Here is a 17188-nt window from a genome sequence, read left to right as displayed (position 1 = left end):
CTTGATGCTGCAGACTGAATATTTCAAGTATTTATTTCAATACTTACAGTATTTCTTACCATAATCAGTTACAGTAATCAACCAACAATGATATCAATTACTGTAAACAAATAAAATCCGTAGACAAATAAAAATTACTGCATGAATTACAGTACATACACTTTGACTCTGAAGAAAAGTAAAGTAAAAGTAAACAGAAATGAAAGAAAACTACTGTAAAAGCAACAAGAATACTGTAACTATCCGTATCGGGTATCGGGTACCTTCTTCTCCTCTACCTATGCCTCTTCCTCTACCTCCTTCTCCTCTTCCTCTACCGCCTTCATCTCCTCTTTGAGCTCCCCCTCTCATTCTCACTCTTCTTCTTCTTCTAACTCCTTCCATTTTTGTTGAAGACAGGTGAACTCACCTGCTGCCTTTTATAGCACACCTGAGTGCTGCGTTTTCAAATTAGCACATGTGTGCTTCCACACCTGGTAGATGTGTTTATCCAATTCGTTCATTAGTGTGGTAATTGGCAATCCGGTGCTTTGTAATTACAAGGAAGTAACCTCACGATCCTTATCTGTGTCTAAGATGTGAAAATGTGTGTAGAGTTTTACAAATCACTGTGTGCAATGTTTTGCAAAAAGGGTGAAGCGGACATTGTGTGTAATGTTGTGCAAATCTGTGGAGGTGTTTTGCTCATTGGAGTAAAATTTTGCTAATTGTGTGGACATTTTAATTTTAGTGTGTAAACAATCGTAAAAAACTGTAAAAGGGAAAGTTTTGAGTGAGGAACAGAAGCGTTCAATTTGGAGTGGCCTCTTAATTTTAACCCTTTTGTTCCTGACTCAAAACCTTAATTTCCAACTGTTTTGGAAAGGAAAAAAAATATTTCCAGTACTGTATGTACCATTTGTAAAGAAAACATGAGTGAGCAGGTAAAACATGTCTTATTTTCCTTATGGAATTCACATTCAAATGTAGGTCATAACAGAATGGCACAATCATAAAACAAAACATGGCAACAAAAAAAAAATGAACTGACCCCTGTTCAAAAGTCTGCATACCCTTAGTTCTTAATACTGTGTATTGCCCCCTTTAGCATCAATGACAGTGTGCAGTCTACTGAAATAGTTATTTGGTTTTAATACCCCCTAACAACCAGATAAAAAGGTGAACTCAAAAGTCAATTTGTTTGAACAATTTTCTAGGTCAATCTAGCGGTATTGAGAGCTACCATCACATATTAAGGTAGCTGTGCATTTTAACGAGTTGTGTCTAGCAGGGATACAGGTCATGTAAAAGTGATGTCATACTCTAGACTCAAGATTTTCATCCAATAATTTAGCTAATAATAGTTTAGCTGGTTTTATTTATGTGGGTGTGATTGACCAGAGCACCAAGTGGCACAGAGGTATTTAAGGACAGTGAGTAGTCTCCCACTGGACAGCCAACAACATTTACACAGCTTATTTTAAGAAGGATAGCACTGTACAGGAAGAAAATACTTGGTAGTCATTACAACCACTAAGTTGTAATGACTAGCGCAAGAGTTTGAAGCTCATTAAGCATCAAACTCTCTCTGTATTATTTCTACTCATGACCATTTAAAGGTCCCAAAGTGGTCCATTAACACTATGCTGTAAACGTGATGTGATACAATACCTGGCATCACATTGGTGCAGCCATCTCCCTAAGGGAAGCAATGGATATGAAATCCAGCAATACCAGCTATGGGCGTTCTGCCCAATGAACAGAGCATCAGTGAGACAGAGTAGCGGGTAACTGAAAAGCTTTTTAATTAGAATTTTTACGGTAAAATGTAAACACTTTTACCACACATTTAAGATAATATGTGACATAATCCATAATATATTTAAGAAAATATATTTTAAAAACAAAAACATACAGTCTTATGAAGGGGACTGCCCCAATGGGCTGTTCGGAATATGGAATATGACCCAACATTTAAAAAGTGTTCCTTTACATAGTTACATAAAATAATTCAAATGGCGTTTTTATATCCAAGCACTAGTTGAGTCACAACACCTTAGGTCAACAGTATGTGCAGCATATTACACTCAAAGAGCAAAATAGGTTATCTTGCATTCTAGATTACATGATGTTTTACATTAAACGTGTGTTTTTTTTAATCTAAGCTACCAATCCTTCACCTGTATGATCTTAGCGTGCTCTTTGGGTTCATCACCAGCGGTTCTCCTGCCATTCTGTTGTGGACATCCAACGCCGTTTGGAATCCCGGTTATAGAGGACGTCCCAAATATTCCTCACATGCTGATATTTCTCCCTCATCCCCATTAGAGACTGCATTGGGATCAGGCCCTTACATATTCTGAGAGGGTGACAGATAGACAGTATCATTACCATTGAGTGTGTGTGTATGCTTGTGTGTGCATGTGTGTGAGCCAGGCACAACTCAGGGCTGGATTCAATATGTTACTGTGTCCTTGGAATGTAAAGGAAGTGTTCCCATGTTACTGGAGACTGCAATCAACACTTTTCAATGTCTCAATGTCAACTCAGTCCAAATCTCCACATTGTGGACAGTTAATATTTAACTCTTCAGCATGGCAAGCAAGTTTATTTATATAGCACAATTCATACATCGAAGCAATTCAATGTGCTTTACAAATAAAAATATATGAAAGTACAATAACATCATAATAAAAATACAATTAGAAAACTTATAAAGATAAAAAATGGGATAAAAACATAGGAAGCTTAACAGTCTGGTTAAGTTTAAGTGCTCAGTCATAGGCACGTGAGAAGAGAAGTGTTTTTTAACCTGAACTTTATTCCAGTTGTGTACAGCATAAGTGAAGCATAAGTGCTAAACGCAGCTTCTCCATGTTTAGTTTGGACTCTGGGCCCCACTCGCTGACCTGTGTTCATAGATCTAAGAGCCCTGTTCGGTTTATATTCTTCAAACATATCAGAAATGTATTCGGGTCCTAAACATTCAGAGATTCATAAACTAAAAGCACCACTTTGAAATCTATTCTGTAACTGACTGGAAGCCAATGCAAAGATTTAAGAACCCGGAGTGATGTGCTCTGTTCTCTTGGTCCTGGTTAACATTCTAGCAGCAGCATTATGAGCTGTTTTAAAGTTTCTGCAGCTGTTTTAAAGTCTTTTTCGGGAGTCCTGTTAAAAGGCCATTGCAGTAGAGATAAAAGCATGGATGAGCTTCTTTTGGTCTTTTTGGGACATCAAGCGTCATGACAGCGTAACAGACTGAATCCGGCCCTTAAGTTGTCTATGTTGTAACCAAGTGGGGGGTGGAAATTTTAATACTTGAATGGCCCTCCAACTGGTAATATAACTTGGCTATACTTGTTTAAACCAAACAATCAGTATGCTTTTTCAGCTCCATAATTGTTTTACATGCATGACATTAAATACTTCATGTTTCACACAGCTGCTTTAAAGACCGCTCTGGTCTCTCCTCTCTCAGGTGGATTCTGTACCTGTACAAGTATTCGATTGGTTTTTCCGGGAGCTCCTCAAACCTGATCCAGTAGCCACGGCGAAATGCCTAGGAGGATGTACATGTATTATAACACAGTATTTTCATGACACTTCCACATTTCCACAAACACACACACTAGTCCTCACCATTCTGACGTAAGGCCACATATCCCATTTAGTCACATTGGTGTTGTCAATGATAATCAGACGTTCTTTCTCCCGGATGGCTTCAAAAGCTGCAAGAAGGAAGAAAGTTTAATCAACCTTGAATCACGACTGTAATCAATGGATCAACAGACCAATCATTCAACAAACAAATTAGTCAGTAAACCAATCAACTGTTCAATAGCACCATTATTAAATATATACAGTAATGCTCAAAAGTTTGCATACCTTTGGAGAATTGGTGATATATGTAACCATTTGTAAAGAAAACATGAGTGAGCAGGCAAAACACATGTCTTTTATTTCTTATGGGATTCACATTCAACTGTAGGTCATATCAGAATGGAACAATCACAATACAAAACATGGCAGCAAAGAAAAAAATTAACTGTTCAAAAGTCTGTATACCCTTAGATATTAATACTGTGTATTCCCCCCTTTAGCATCAATGACAGCGTGCAGTCTTTTGTAATAGTTGTCTATGAGGCCCTGAAATATTGCAGGTGGTATAGCTGCCCATTCGACATGGCAAAATGCCTCCAGGTCATGCAAAGTCTTCAGTCATCTTGCATGAAACTGCACGTCTGCTCGATTATATTAAGGTTTGGAGACTGATGGCCACTCCAGAACCTTCACTTTTTTCTGCTGTAACCACTAGAGGGTCAACTTGGCCTTGTGCTTAGGGTCCTTGTTGTGCTGGAAAGTCCAAGAGTGTCCCATGCGCAGCTTAAATGCCGAAAAATGCAAATTGTCAGCCAGTATGTTATGATAACATGCTGCATTCATCTTGCCCTACATTTTCACAAGATTCCCTGTGCCTTTAGAGCTCACACACCCCCAAAACATCAGTGAGCCACCACCATGCTTCACAGTGGGGATGGTATTCTGTTCACTATAGGTATTGTTGACTCCTCTCCAAGCATAGCGCTTATGGTTGTGACCATAAAGCTCTATTTTTGTCTCGTCACAAGTTATAGTGTGCCAGAAGCTGTGAGGCGTGTCAAGGTGTTCTCAGGCATATTGTTACTGAGCTTTTTTTGTGGCATTGGCGCAGTAAAGGTATCTTTCTGGCAACTCTGTCTTGCAGCTCATTTTTGTTTAATTATCGTCGTATTGTGCTCCTTGAAACAACTACACCATATTTTTCCAGAGTAGCCTGTATTTCTCCTGAGGTTACCTGTGGGTTTTTCTTTGTATCCCAAACAATTCCTCTGGCAGTTTTGGCTGAAATCTTTCTTGATCTACCTGACCTTGGCTTGGTATCAAGAGATCCCTGACTTTTCCACTTCTTAGTAAGTGATTGAACAGCACTGACTGGCGTTTGCAAGGTTTTGGATATCTTTTTACATCCTTTTCCATTCCATTACCAGTTCCATTACCTTGTTATGCAGGTCTTTTGACAGTTCTGTTCTGCTCCGCTCAGTATTTAGCCTGCTCAGTGCATCCACGTAAGAGCTAACAAACTCATTGACTATTTATACACATACACTAATTGCAATTTAAAAAGCCACAAGTGTGGGGAATTCACCTTTAATTGCCATTTTCACCTGTGTGTGTCACCTTGTGTGTCTGTAACAAGGCCAAACATTCAAGGGTGTGTAAACGTTTGATCAGGGCCAAGATTTCACAATTTCTGCCAGGGTATGCAAACTCATGAGCACAACTGTAAATATATAAATAAACCAATCAGTCACCAAGGTACCCCTTTTGCGGTTCCAAATGTGAGCACGGTGCAGCAAGCCCGGGTCGAAATCCACTTTGTTCTCCTTAAAGTAGTCATCTGTGCTGAAGATCTTTCCAGAACCTGAATATTTCTCCTGGATCTGCCTGTAGACACACACAATGGAGAAGGGTTTGACACTGTCGCTGAGACAGGTCACAGGCACAGGGAGAACAAACGACAGAAGTAACAGAAGTAAACCACAACAGAATAACACATATGGAACAAAATCCAAATAATGACCTATTTAAGAGGAACTTGAATAGTGATGGTGGTCAGGAACACAGGTGAGGGCAGGAGGAACTTAAATAGGGACAGTGGTCAGGAACACAGGTGAGGGCAGGAGGAACTTAAATAGGGACAGTGGTCAGGAACACAGGTGAGGGCAGGAGGAACTTAAATAGGGACAGTGGTCAGGAACACAGGTGAGGGCAGGAGGAACTTAAATAGTGACGGTGGTCAGGAACACAGGTGAGGGCAGGAGGAACTTAAATAGGGACAGTGGTCAGGAACACAGGTGAGGGCAGGAGGAACTTAAATAGGGACGGTGGTCAGGAACACAGGTGAGGGCAGGAGGAACTTAAATAGGGACAGTGATCAGGAACACAGGTGAGGGCAGGAGGAACTTAAATAGGGACAGTGGTCAGGAACACAGGTGAGGGCAGGAGGAACTTAAATAGGGACGGTGGTCAGGAACACAGGTGAGGGCAGGAGGAACTTAAATAGGGACAGTGGTCAGGAACACAGGTGAGGGCAGGAGGAACTTAAATAGGGACGGTGGACAGGAACACAGGTGAGGGCAGGAGGAACTTAAATAGGGACGGTGGTCAGGAACACAGGTGAGGGCAGGAGGAACTTAAATAGGGACAGTGGTCAGGAACACAGGTGAGGGCAGGAGGAACTTAAATAGGGACGGTGGTCAGGAACACAGGTGAGGGCAGGAGGAACTTAAATAGGGACGGTGGTCAGGAACACAGGTGAGGGCAGGAGGAACTTAAATAGGGACGGTGGTCAGGAACACAGGTGAGGGCAGGAGGAACTTAAATAGGGACGGTGGTCAGGAACACAGGTGAGGGCAGGAGGAACTTAAATAGGGACGGTGGTCAGGAACACAGGTGAGGGCATTAACAACAATGACCAGGTGTCTGTGCTCCAACAAACAGGTGTCCGTGCTCCAATCGAGACATGTTTTTTTTTGGCAGTGCCTGGGTGGTTTCAGCTTCCACCTTCTGATTATTGATCCAACTGTGCTCACCTGTATATCTCAATACTTAGCTCTTTAAAATGGTCTTTGGTCTTAATTTTCCTGCCTGACCAATGACCCTGCAACAACTTATTTTGATTTACTTCACTTCACACGGTTAGTATCTACGTCATAGTAGGCCTGAAATAAAACAGTGTACGGTTATATTGCGAATGTTTGCGATTCTCTTGTCTTTTCACTTGATGAAAAAGTTAGTTATCGTCTCTTTATTGATAGTTATTGTATAATTCATTTTCAACAGAACTTAATTTAGCCAAATCTATCAAAAGGAAAGCCCAATTTTTGAAACTGCAATACTTTTAATACATATTACTCTATAAAAACATTAATAAAATGTTAATTAGTCTTTATTAATATAATTCTTGAGGCCTTCACTGGTGAAATCGTCCTGTCACTGGTGTTACCAGCAGGAACAGTATCACTATTGATGATAACACCAGAGATAAATCAGACAAGATGTCACATCTAAGATGGCGGCCAGAGAAGCTTAAATAACCCTTCTTAAATTGTGCATAGAATCTGGCTTGATACTGTCCACCCTTGCTGTCTTGCCAGGTGGGCTCTCGTCGCCACTGGGATGCCCTCCCTCCAATGCCCTTCGGGGGAAGAGTCACTGGCTTGTTGTTGACTCTCTATTGCGCACTTGTGCAGTTGGGCTGTACGCTGCTAGCAATACTCGGCCCTCATTCAGGGGGGTTGGTGGGTGTCCCTTTGGTTGATGCCTGGCAATGTGGTTGGATTGATTTCCTGCCTGTTGGGCCCTGTCCGGGGCCTCCCCCGGGTAGGGCCACAGTGTCACCGGACCCCCCCGTCTCAGTTTCCAAGGTGTTACGCTGCTATATTATTGTGCTGGGGGACATGAGGGATGTACTACTAACTTTTCTCAGTTTCCTCCAATTTTAAATTTTAGAAGGAGATGAGGTCCTGGTCCACACCTGCGGATTACCTGGTTTGGGGGGACCGTTGCTGTTCCTGTCCTTGTCCACCTGGTCATACTTCTGACCTAGTCTAAAATCGCATAATATTATTCCAATTGGACTCTTAATATCTCACCCGGCACAGCCAGAAGAGGACTGGTCACCCCTCTGAGCCTGGGTCCTCTCTAGGTTTCTTCCTAAAATTCGACCTTCTTAGGGAGTTTTTCCTAGCCACTGAAATTCAACACTGCTGTTGTTTGCTCCTTGGGGTTTAAGGCCGGGTGTCTCTGTAAAGCACTTTGTGACAACTGCTGTTGTAAAAAGCGCTTTATAAATAAATTTTGATTGATTGATTGATTGATTGGTGATTATTTACCCGTACTATAAATTGTGTAACACCAGTGATCACATTTTAAATCTTCATATCAAATGACCACATTTTCAAAACAACCCCGCCTCCAATGAAAGTTTGAAAGAGGAAGAAGTTGGCAAGGATGTTGCAAACCAAGGTTGGTTTTTATCAGTGGTGAAACCAATCAGATTAAATTGACAGAGAGTCATTCCCTGTAAATTATTGATAATATTTACTCAACATTTTAGTTTTTTAATAAATAACTATAATACTCTTACTATCTTAAGTAGGAGAGGCAAGTAGTGGTATTACCAAGTTTACTTTAGTACGTTAGACTATATTTGTGACTAAGATTAAATGTATTTTGGTAATGTACACATCTATAAAATGTGTTTCAACACCTAAATGTGATATAATCAATACGTCGGTAATTACATTTCATCATTTTACTTTCACAGGACCTGGAAAATGCATTTTAATATAGGCTTCAAAATAAATGTTGACATGTATTCAATCAATCAATCAAATTTTATTTGTAAAGCGCCTTACAACAGCCAAAAGGTGCACAAGGCGCTTTCCATTAAAAGCTTCAGTAGACAACAGAATATAAAAAATATTATTTTCTATAATACATTACAACTGTAATGAGAGCATTGACGGTGAAATACATTTGGACAAAACTGAAATGTATTTATACATTTTCAAATACATTTCGGAATAATAGCTGAAATGTATTTTAAATATAGCTACATGTATTTATACATTTTTAAATACATTTCAGAATAAAAGGTGAAATACATTTTGTTATCTGAAATGTATTTTGAATAAAGATAAATGTAGGTATACATTTTTAAATGCATTTCATAATAAAGGGTGAAATACATTTTGACAGCTGAAATTTATTTTGAATAAAGATGAAAGTATGTATACATTTTTAATGACATTTCAGAATAAATGGTGAAATACATTTTGTTACCTGAAATGTATTTTGAATAAAGATGTATGTATACATTTTTTAATACATTTTAGAATAAAAGGTGAAATACGTTTTGATACCTAAATTGTATTTTGAATAAAGATAAATGTATGTATACATAAAGATAAATGTAGGTATACATTTTTAAATGCATTTCAGAATAAAGGGTGAAATACATTTTGACACCTGAAATTTATTTTGAATAAAGATGAAAGTATGTATACATTTTTAACGACATTTCAGAATAAATGGTGAAATACATTTTGTTACCTGAAATGTATTTTGAATAAAGATGAATGTATGTATACATTTTTTTATACATTTTAGAATAAAAGGTGAAATACGTTTTGATACCTAAAATGTATTTTGAATAAAGATAAATGTATGTATAAATTTTTTTATACATTTCAGAATAAACGGTTAAATACATTTTGATACCTGAAATGTATTTCGAATTAAGTTAAATGTATTCGAAATATATTCAGCATACATTATACATACATTTTGCATAGCAAAAATATTTTTGAAATACATTTCTTTTCCGTATGGTAATTAACAACTTAATCATTTTCTTCCATTCTGTAGCCTAAGTGTATACCTTGCTCGTTTTGACTTCTGAGTTCCGGGCAGCCCTCTGAGAATTATTATGTGCCTATTCCGAGTTCTCGTCATTATTAGTTTCTTCTCCGTTAACACAAACGTATAATACAATTCTAGAAAACCGTGTTAAACGCTAACAATGTCGAGTGCCCGGGGATCCAACATCTCAATAGTTACGTTTTGCTACCGGCCCAACCCCCATAGGAAACTAGTGACACATGTCAGAAGTTGCCGGCAGCGACATAGGAAACTGTGCCGGCAGCGACATACTGTTGTAGTTTTACATTTAGCTATTCTGATGTTAGTATTGTATGAATTGAAACAATTAAACTATGTACTTGATTTCGAAACAACATAAAACAATAATACAAGCGGTACCCCAGCATCTGGGGGAAAACAAAGATGCGGACTTCTTGTTTTACACTTTGGTTTGGAAAAATAAAAAGCTTACGGAACATTTCTGATATATTTTATTTCTGGTTATTTATATTTTTGTTCAGTATACCAATTCTGAATTAAGGGTTTGCCTACAATATAATGATAATGATGCCTGAAAACACGAGGTGAAGGAATAACATACATGCATATTTTAGGCAACAAAATCAAATTACAATTTCAAAACATTTTTTTTTTATTGTCTATATGCAACGTGGAAGGTTATGCTCAACCAAAGCTCTGAATGGAAACATTAATTGAAGCATACATTATTGCCACTGGCGGGCAAATGTTTGGAATAATGTACAGATTTTGCGGTTTTTGAAGGATATTGGTACTTTTATTCACTAAAGTCGCATTCAACTGATCACAAAGTCAGGACATTACTGTACTGATGTGAAAAGCAGCACCATCACTATTTGAAATTTTTTTTTTTTATCAAATCATTTCCAGCAGCCAACACTCCAACACCGTATTGTTATATCAAACACAGTTAAAAGGACCACTGGTCTTGAGCAGGTACAATTCAGTGTAAGAGTCAGCTGAGGACATGAAAGGTGTCTATTTCTCAAACAAAATACTCTGATGAACTTGATGATCCTCTTGTTAAGTTGTACATCTGGGATCTCCACATCTTTCTCTCCTTGTCAGAACCAGTTGTCCTTTGTCTTTGAAGACTGTAGAGTACACCCTCGTATGAAATATTCATTTTTTTGGCAATTTTGTATAGCCTTCATTCCCCAAAACAATGATTGACTGATGAGTTTCTAGAGAAAGCTGTTTAATTTTGACCAAATATTAACCGTACCATATCAGTCTTTTGCACACTGTGAAAAATCTAACACAAAGACAATGTCAAGCCTTATTTAACAAACCAAATGCTAAATGAATTAGAACAGGGGCCTAGGTTTGATATCAAATGTGAGGGGGACAAATATTTTTATAGCTAGAGGACAGTTTTTTTTCCCAGGTATAAAAGGTAACATTACTACAGGCCTAAATTATTATAACATGTATATAAAAAAACGAAAGCAAATGTAGGTCAGATCAATACGTTTGTGCATATTTTAAAAGAAGGGTTAATATGCTACATGGCAAAATCAAAATACAATAACTAATGTCCCCTTTATTCAAATTATTTATTCAAAATAATATTAAAAATAATAATAATAATAATAATAATATTTAGGCTTCTCTATATGCAGGCCTCCCCTCCAAAAATAATAAAATATTTCAATCCTTAATCGACCTTCTCTGCCCATCGATTTTTTTTATTAAACTCTAATTTCCAAGTGAGTGGTGATTTCTGGCTTTTGCAAGCTTTAGCGCAATAGAAGCACAACACCAGGCTCTAGTGGAGCCCCTGGAATTCTTTGAACCACCTCTCTTGAAAACGAAGTGTCCTACTTGACAGCTTCTGTGTAGTGATACGGCTTGTGTTTGGCTGATATGGTTGATCTGTAGCTACCTCTGTGCCTCTGTGCTGACCTCCGCTGACATCTCCATAACCACTTCAGGGCTAGGAGTATCCTTGGCAATGACTACCTGCTGCTCGTCTTCCTAGAATATATCCACACAATGCAGAAAAATAACTAAAAATGGTATATGTATTATACAGACTGTGGTCCAAGTTTTTTGAATGATTGCAACCTCACATGGGAAGCTCCGTTACCACCATCAGACATTTTTGCACTGGTGGACACAACATCTCTTTGATTCTGCTGGAATAAACGAGAAAATGGCTGCCTTCAGCCATTTCATTTAGTTAAGATATTGTGGGTGATATGTAGCTTTAGTGAAAAGAGCTACTACACAGACGTCTGTATTTCAATATGTGTTGATATAATGTGTTCATATAATGTGATCTACGTGTACATTTTGTCAGTACTGTACTTGAATTTCACAACCTCACCGTCCAAGCACCACAACTGTCTGGCACGACAATACTGGTCAACTCAAACACCTTCTGGTTCTGCTAATACATATGAACATTCAAGATATGGGCTACATAGTATAACATAAATAATTTTGTTTAAGTTATCCACTTTTATAGACTACTGCTATGCAACAACATTTCACCTCAGCTCCACGGTATACCTTTTTACCCTGGCAGTCTGACCCTGCTGTGACAGGAACCCCGTCACAGTCACTGTGTGATCCTGTCACTGTGTGATCCGTGGAGCTGAGGTGACATAACACACTATAAGTTAAATAGCACTAGCAAGTACGACAACCGCAGTTGATAGCGCCAATCACCTCTGGTCTGGTTCATTTAATCCTGTAGTCCTATAAAAAACAGATCCATGATTTTAATTGGAATAGTGTGTTTCATCAGACTTTTATTTCAAGCAATATTCAGTATGTAATCTTGGTTTACCCAGAACTAAAATCTGGTGAAAAATGTGTACAAATCGATTTCGTTATAGCAATTCGCAAATGTTCCTATCCAGAGCGATATATATAGTGCAAGAAGGAGAAACTGCAAGTTAAATGGCGGGGGGTTAATAAGGTAAAAATAGTTGCTCATAGAAAATAAAAGCGTAGAGCATCTTCGTCAGTTGACGTTCCATTCCTCGCGGCTACGCTCCCACCTTTTGAGGGAGAATTCGTCATCCAGAACATCCCGGTAGTTGTCAACTTCTTCCCAGCCGTCCCTGTATTTTCTGAACGTCCGTTTGGGGATATTACCGCTACACAACCTGAACGGAAACAGCAATATCGTTATAAAAACCGCTGGGACTATAGTGGATAACTGGAAAAATAATTTCACACAAATCTATTGCTAAATTAACGAGCCATACAAGTATACCAGCAACTCTTGATTAACTGAAAAGGTAGCATGTATCCAACTCTTGATTAGGTGGTTTCTTGCCTGTACAGTTTGTTGAGGGGGATGAAGTTTCCAGGATACCCACGAGGCACTTCTTCTATTGTGATGTAATAGCGGCGGTGCATCCCCTGAGAGGAAAATGCGTTATATGACATCTAAACGTGACTCAACAAAAAAAGTTATATTTTCCGTCATTTCTGTTTGCACCTTTTTCTCAAATTCTGACTTGGTTAATGGCGTCTTCGTACTAAAATGTAACTTTATGTATCATCTGACTGTTTTAAGATCTGTAATTCGCTTGGAGCGATGTCTAATGACCAAAATGCCGGCTACCAATGTAACCTTTTTCACAAAGGACTTAACAATTCACCAGTTACATGTAAGTAATATTGAACTCTTATAGCTTCTATTCTCGCTGACTGGAGAATTAATGGAGTTACAACAATTACATTGTATTAAATGTCTCTGCAAGCCTGGCTGCTGTGACTAACCAAACAAACCTAGGAATTATTAACTTAATTACCATCTCATATACACACAATGGTACATACCATGAAGACATAAGGGTACATGTGCCAACAATTAACGTTCGTGTTGTCAACGATGATAGGAGTCACACCACTTTTCATGGCTCTAAAAACTGTCAGACATTAAAAACAAGTCGGATTATTTGGGGGCAAAATGTGTTTGGTATAATTGTTGGACACAAAATGCACATCGTGTGGACATTTGGCGTGTGAGAAATGCGATTTCTGGTTTAGGGTTAAGGTTTAGGGAAAGAAGTACAATTGGTCATAGTGTTTGAATTGGGGATCCCTTTAGGTTTAGGCATTACCGGTTACGTTTAGAGTTATTTGTAGAGGACATATTGTATTACTAGGTTAAGTTTACGCATAAACCGGGGTCATTTGGGTTAGGTAAAAAGGTATGGTTAAGGTTAGTGTTAGGTCCCAGGTCCCCACGAGGAAAGAAGGACCATAGTGTGTATGTTTGAGCATTGTAAGTAGATCCGACGATGTTTTTCCCTGATCCCAGCCACCCAATAGATCGATACACACCATCCCAAAAGAACATTTAATGGTGGCGGCCTTTGGAATAAAACTTCGATATTCATCAAGGAGCTTCCTGTAAAACGCAAGGGAAGTGCAGTGTATACTTGTTCTGAATGTATAAATGTCTTATTGTAGAGCTCCCGGCTTGAGAAGTACAGCCTACCTTGCGCTAGTCGACTTCCCAACTCCGAGCAAACCTCTGAGGATAATCAGGTGGTTTGTCTATTTCTCCTGCGTCTCACCATCTTCTTCAGACTACAGTACTGTACACCACAAACTAACCTACTCTACAACATCTCGGTGGACAACATCTCCGCCGCTGCAATTTTTTGTCACACAGCAGAAGCGGAATACGGGGTATATCTAATGCTTATTCCGGTGATAAATGGCTATGAAAAAAAGTCTTATCCTTGTTTGTAATTTTACAGAAACAGACGCATATTTTACCGTACCATTTTTACATTCAGATCATACTTAATTTCATGAATATAATCAAATACAGATGATGTACTTTAAAGTTATGGTTAAGGTTAGTGTTAGATGTTGGAAATATTTGAAAGATAGTGTGAGAAATATGCTTAAAATTTAGTTTAATGAACATGATTTGAACAGTTGAAACTGCTTTTTTTCTAGGTTATGTATGTATATAATATTAAAAATATAGTATATAATATCTTATTTTTATACTATATACGTTCGTTCTATTTCAAATTTTTAATATTGTACATTGATTTATTTTCACCCACCTTCTTCTAATCCCAGTAAATAGTTTTAAAATGGCATCTGAAAGCCAATTTACGGGTATTCTAAATAAGAGAATTAGGTTGTAGACTCTAGGTCCGCGCCTGGAATACACATTTCCACCGAAATGAAACTAATACACTGAACAGATTTTAAGTGAAACCAAGACTGAACTGCTTTAATGTGCAATCTATATTATTTTATCATTTTTTAATTGTTGATCAAAAACGTAACTCTTCAATAGCTATCGCAAAAGCATGTCCTGACTATGAAAGTGTAATTCTCTGAATCAAATGCATATAGATCAGGTTCAATCATGAGAGTGAAGGAAATGAAAAAAGTTATTCTATGTTCATATATAACATTAAATGATTACCCGTTATGTAGTATACCATTCATATGTATGTACCACATATGCATGTGCCTTATAGTATTACATTGTAATACTATTTGTTGCATCTGTTTTATTAAAACTCGTTTCTCTGTTCCTGTTTCCAGGACCGGATGTTAATGCATTGGCTGTTGAAATTTGGCAGATGATTCATACAGATACTACCAAGGAAGGCATAGACTGGAATGTGCCCACTGTTAACGCAGTGGGCTGAGTGGTTGTTAAAGTCCCTGTAAATCATAAAACATCCCCCAATTCTTCTTTGGTTGTAACAATGATCTATAGTCTCAGAACGGGATCTTTCGTTTTTTTTCTCGGCATCTCCGCTTGTCCTTGCTCTTGCATCCTCACACATCTACGGAGTAAAATTATCTTTATTATTTCCATTAACTGCAACTGTATACTCGGTTTAATTATTAAATTATTGTTGATGTTAATTCGTTGACTCATTGGAATAATCTCTAAACCTTAGAAAACCTTAGGGAAGTTTGGGGTCCCCTGCTGGAGCTGCTGCCCCCGCGACCCGATACCGGATAAGCGGATGAAGATGAGAAATGAGACCTTAGAAAATCGAATTCCATAAAAAATGAGAAAATAATCAACGTCACCTGTATTAAAGATACGATTTCGCAATAACCCGAAACTGATCCTTAATCGTTACGGTCCTATCCCCAACCTGATTGTTAGTTAATCGTTACAGTGGTCAGAGGAAGGCTTATATATCCAACCAAACCGATTTCGGCCTTGCAATCTCCGTCCCGTCAACGAGTGTTCCTAGGATTAATGAAATTTATTAATTACCACAAGTCCTATTTTGATACCAACAATGGTAGTAATTGCCTGAATATAATAGATACAGTTTTATGCATGGCAATGAGGACACAACTTATTTCATGGACTACATTTGCAAATATATAAACATTCAAAAATAGCAATACTAAACATTCCAAATCGTCTTCATACTTGCAATGAATTTGAACGAGTCAACAAGTCGTTGTCGTGTCATTAAAAGCTTGCTGTATGTTTTGATTTTCTTATTTCTGTGCCCATTCATGAAAATAAAAAATAAACTGTTCTTTCATTATTGTACCCTGCGTCTAATTATCAGTTATTAGCATGTCTTTTCAATGCTGCTGCAGCTTGACGTACTTTTCTCGGCAAACAAGTAACAGCCGCTGGTGGTCGGAGTCGGTCGGAGTACTGAGCTGGAGGGATGCGTATGAAACCTGTGCAGAAATCCGCTGCCAACCCCATTTGACGAACGATACAGTTGAATGATTCACTGTGATTTTTATTAAACATGACTATCACCAAAGTAATGTTATTTTGTGTATTTAACCATAATGTTTAGACGGATTCCCAAAGTGGGCTAAATATTTCGAGTTGTGTTAAAGTAATTTTCGAGGTACGTTATTAATGTTGGGAGTGAGTTCATGCAATTGTGGTTACAATGAGTAACGAGTTGTCTCGCCGCATGTTCAAATTTAGTTCATGTAATACCACAGTACTCTGTGTGTTTGGTATGATTGTTGGATACAAAAGGTTGAGAAATTGAACATTGTGTGGAAATATTGGCATGTGGGAAACGCGATTTCTGGTTTAGGGGTTAGGTTTAGGAAAAACGTACAATGGGTCATAGTGTTTGAATTGGGCATAGTTTTAAATGTAGGCATTACCGGTTAAGATTAAGGACATGAATTTGTAGAGGACATAGTTACTGCTAAGTTAAGTTCACTCATAAACGTGCGTTATTGAGGTTAAAGGAAAAGGTATGGTTAAGGTTAGCGTTAGGTCTCCGGTACACACGAGGATAGCAGAACCAAAGTGCGTATGTGTGCGCATTATAACCAGATCCGGCCACGACCCGAGCCACGGAAAAGAACTATAGCATACACACCATCCCGTCTATTCCACATGTGATTGCGGTTGAAGTATTGTGTGTCCCAGTCGAACATTTCATGGTAGCGGTCTGTGGAATAAATCTCCCCTTGTATTCCTGGTCTTCGATATTCATCAAGGAGCTCCCTGAAAAACGCAAGAGAAGTGTAGCGTAGGCTACCTGAATGTATAAATGTCTTATTTTAGAGCTCCCGGGTTGAGAAGTACAGCCTACCTTGCGCGATCTGACTTTCCAACTCCGGGCAAACCTCTGAGAATAATCAGATCTTTCATGGTTTGTCTGTGTCTCCTGCCGCTCCTCATCTACTTCAGTCTTCACCAAAAACTAACCTACTCTACAACATCTCGGTGGACAGCATCTCCGCGGCTGCA

General features: G+C 38.4%; 2 protein-coding genes across 2 annotated transcripts; both read right to left on the bottom strand.

Annotated features, from left to right (window-relative positions):
• Window positions 1-2061: 2061 nt before the first annotated feature.
• LOC109615957 (NEDD4-binding protein 2-like 1) lies at window positions 2062-9579 on the bottom strand. Its single transcript, XM_020048173.3, has 5 exons — window positions 9467-9579; window positions 5342-5466; window positions 3622-3710; window positions 3474-3541; window positions 2062-2338 (listed from the first exon to the last, which is right to left on the bottom strand). The coding sequence occupies exons 1-5, from the start codon at window positions 9538-9540 to the stop codon at window positions 2191-2193; spliced, it is 504 nt and encodes a 167-aa protein (XP_019903732.1). The 5' UTR covers window positions 9541-9579; the 3' UTR covers window positions 2062-2190.
• Window positions 9580-12222: 2643 nt separating this feature from the next.
• Window positions 12223-17188, bottom strand: LOC105006933 (NEDD4-binding protein 2-like 1). Its single transcript, XM_010865671.3, has 5 exons — window positions 17031-17188; window positions 16815-16942; window positions 13285-13373; window positions 12776-12861; window positions 12223-12602 (listed from the first exon to the last, which is right to left on the bottom strand). The coding sequence occupies exons 1-5, from the start codon at window positions 17117-17119 to the stop codon at window positions 12458-12460; spliced, it is 537 nt and encodes a 178-aa protein (XP_010863973.1). The 5' UTR covers window positions 17120-17188; the 3' UTR covers window positions 12223-12457.

The sequence above is a fragment of the Esox lucius genome, chromosome 7, assembly GCF_011004845.1.
Source record: "Esox lucius isolate fEsoLuc1 chromosome 7, fEsoLuc1.pri, whole genome shotgun sequence".
Taxonomy (NCBI): domain Eukaryota; kingdom Metazoa; phylum Chordata; class Actinopteri; order Esociformes; family Esocidae; genus Esox; species Esox lucius.
This window is presented reverse-complemented; position numbering and strand designations above follow the sequence as displayed.

Coding starts and splice junctions, on each gene's coding strand:
- LOC109615957 (XM_020048173.3), bottom strand. CDS start 9,540: ATGACGAGAACTCGGAATAGGCACATAATAATTCTCAGAGGGCTGCCC. Junction 3,711..5,341: donor CATTTGGAACCGCAAAAGGG/GTACCTTGGTGA, acceptor TCCTTCTTGCAG/CTTTTGAAGCCATCCGGGAG. Junction 3,542..3,621: donor TGTGGCCTTACGTCAGAATG/GTGAGGACTAGT, acceptor ACATCCTCCTAG/GCATTTCGCCGTGGCTACTG.
- LOC105006933 (XM_010865671.3), bottom strand. CDS start 17,119: ATGAGGAGCGGCAGGAGACACAGACAAACCATGAAAGATCTGATTATT. Junction 13,374..16,814: donor CATGTGGAATAGACGGGATG/GTGTGTATGCTA, acceptor AATGTCTGACAG/TTTTTAGAGCCATGAAAAGT. Junction 12,603..12,775: donor CCCCTCAACAAACTGTACAG/GCAAGAAACCAC, acceptor GTTTCCGTTCAG/GTTGTGTAGCGGTAATATCC.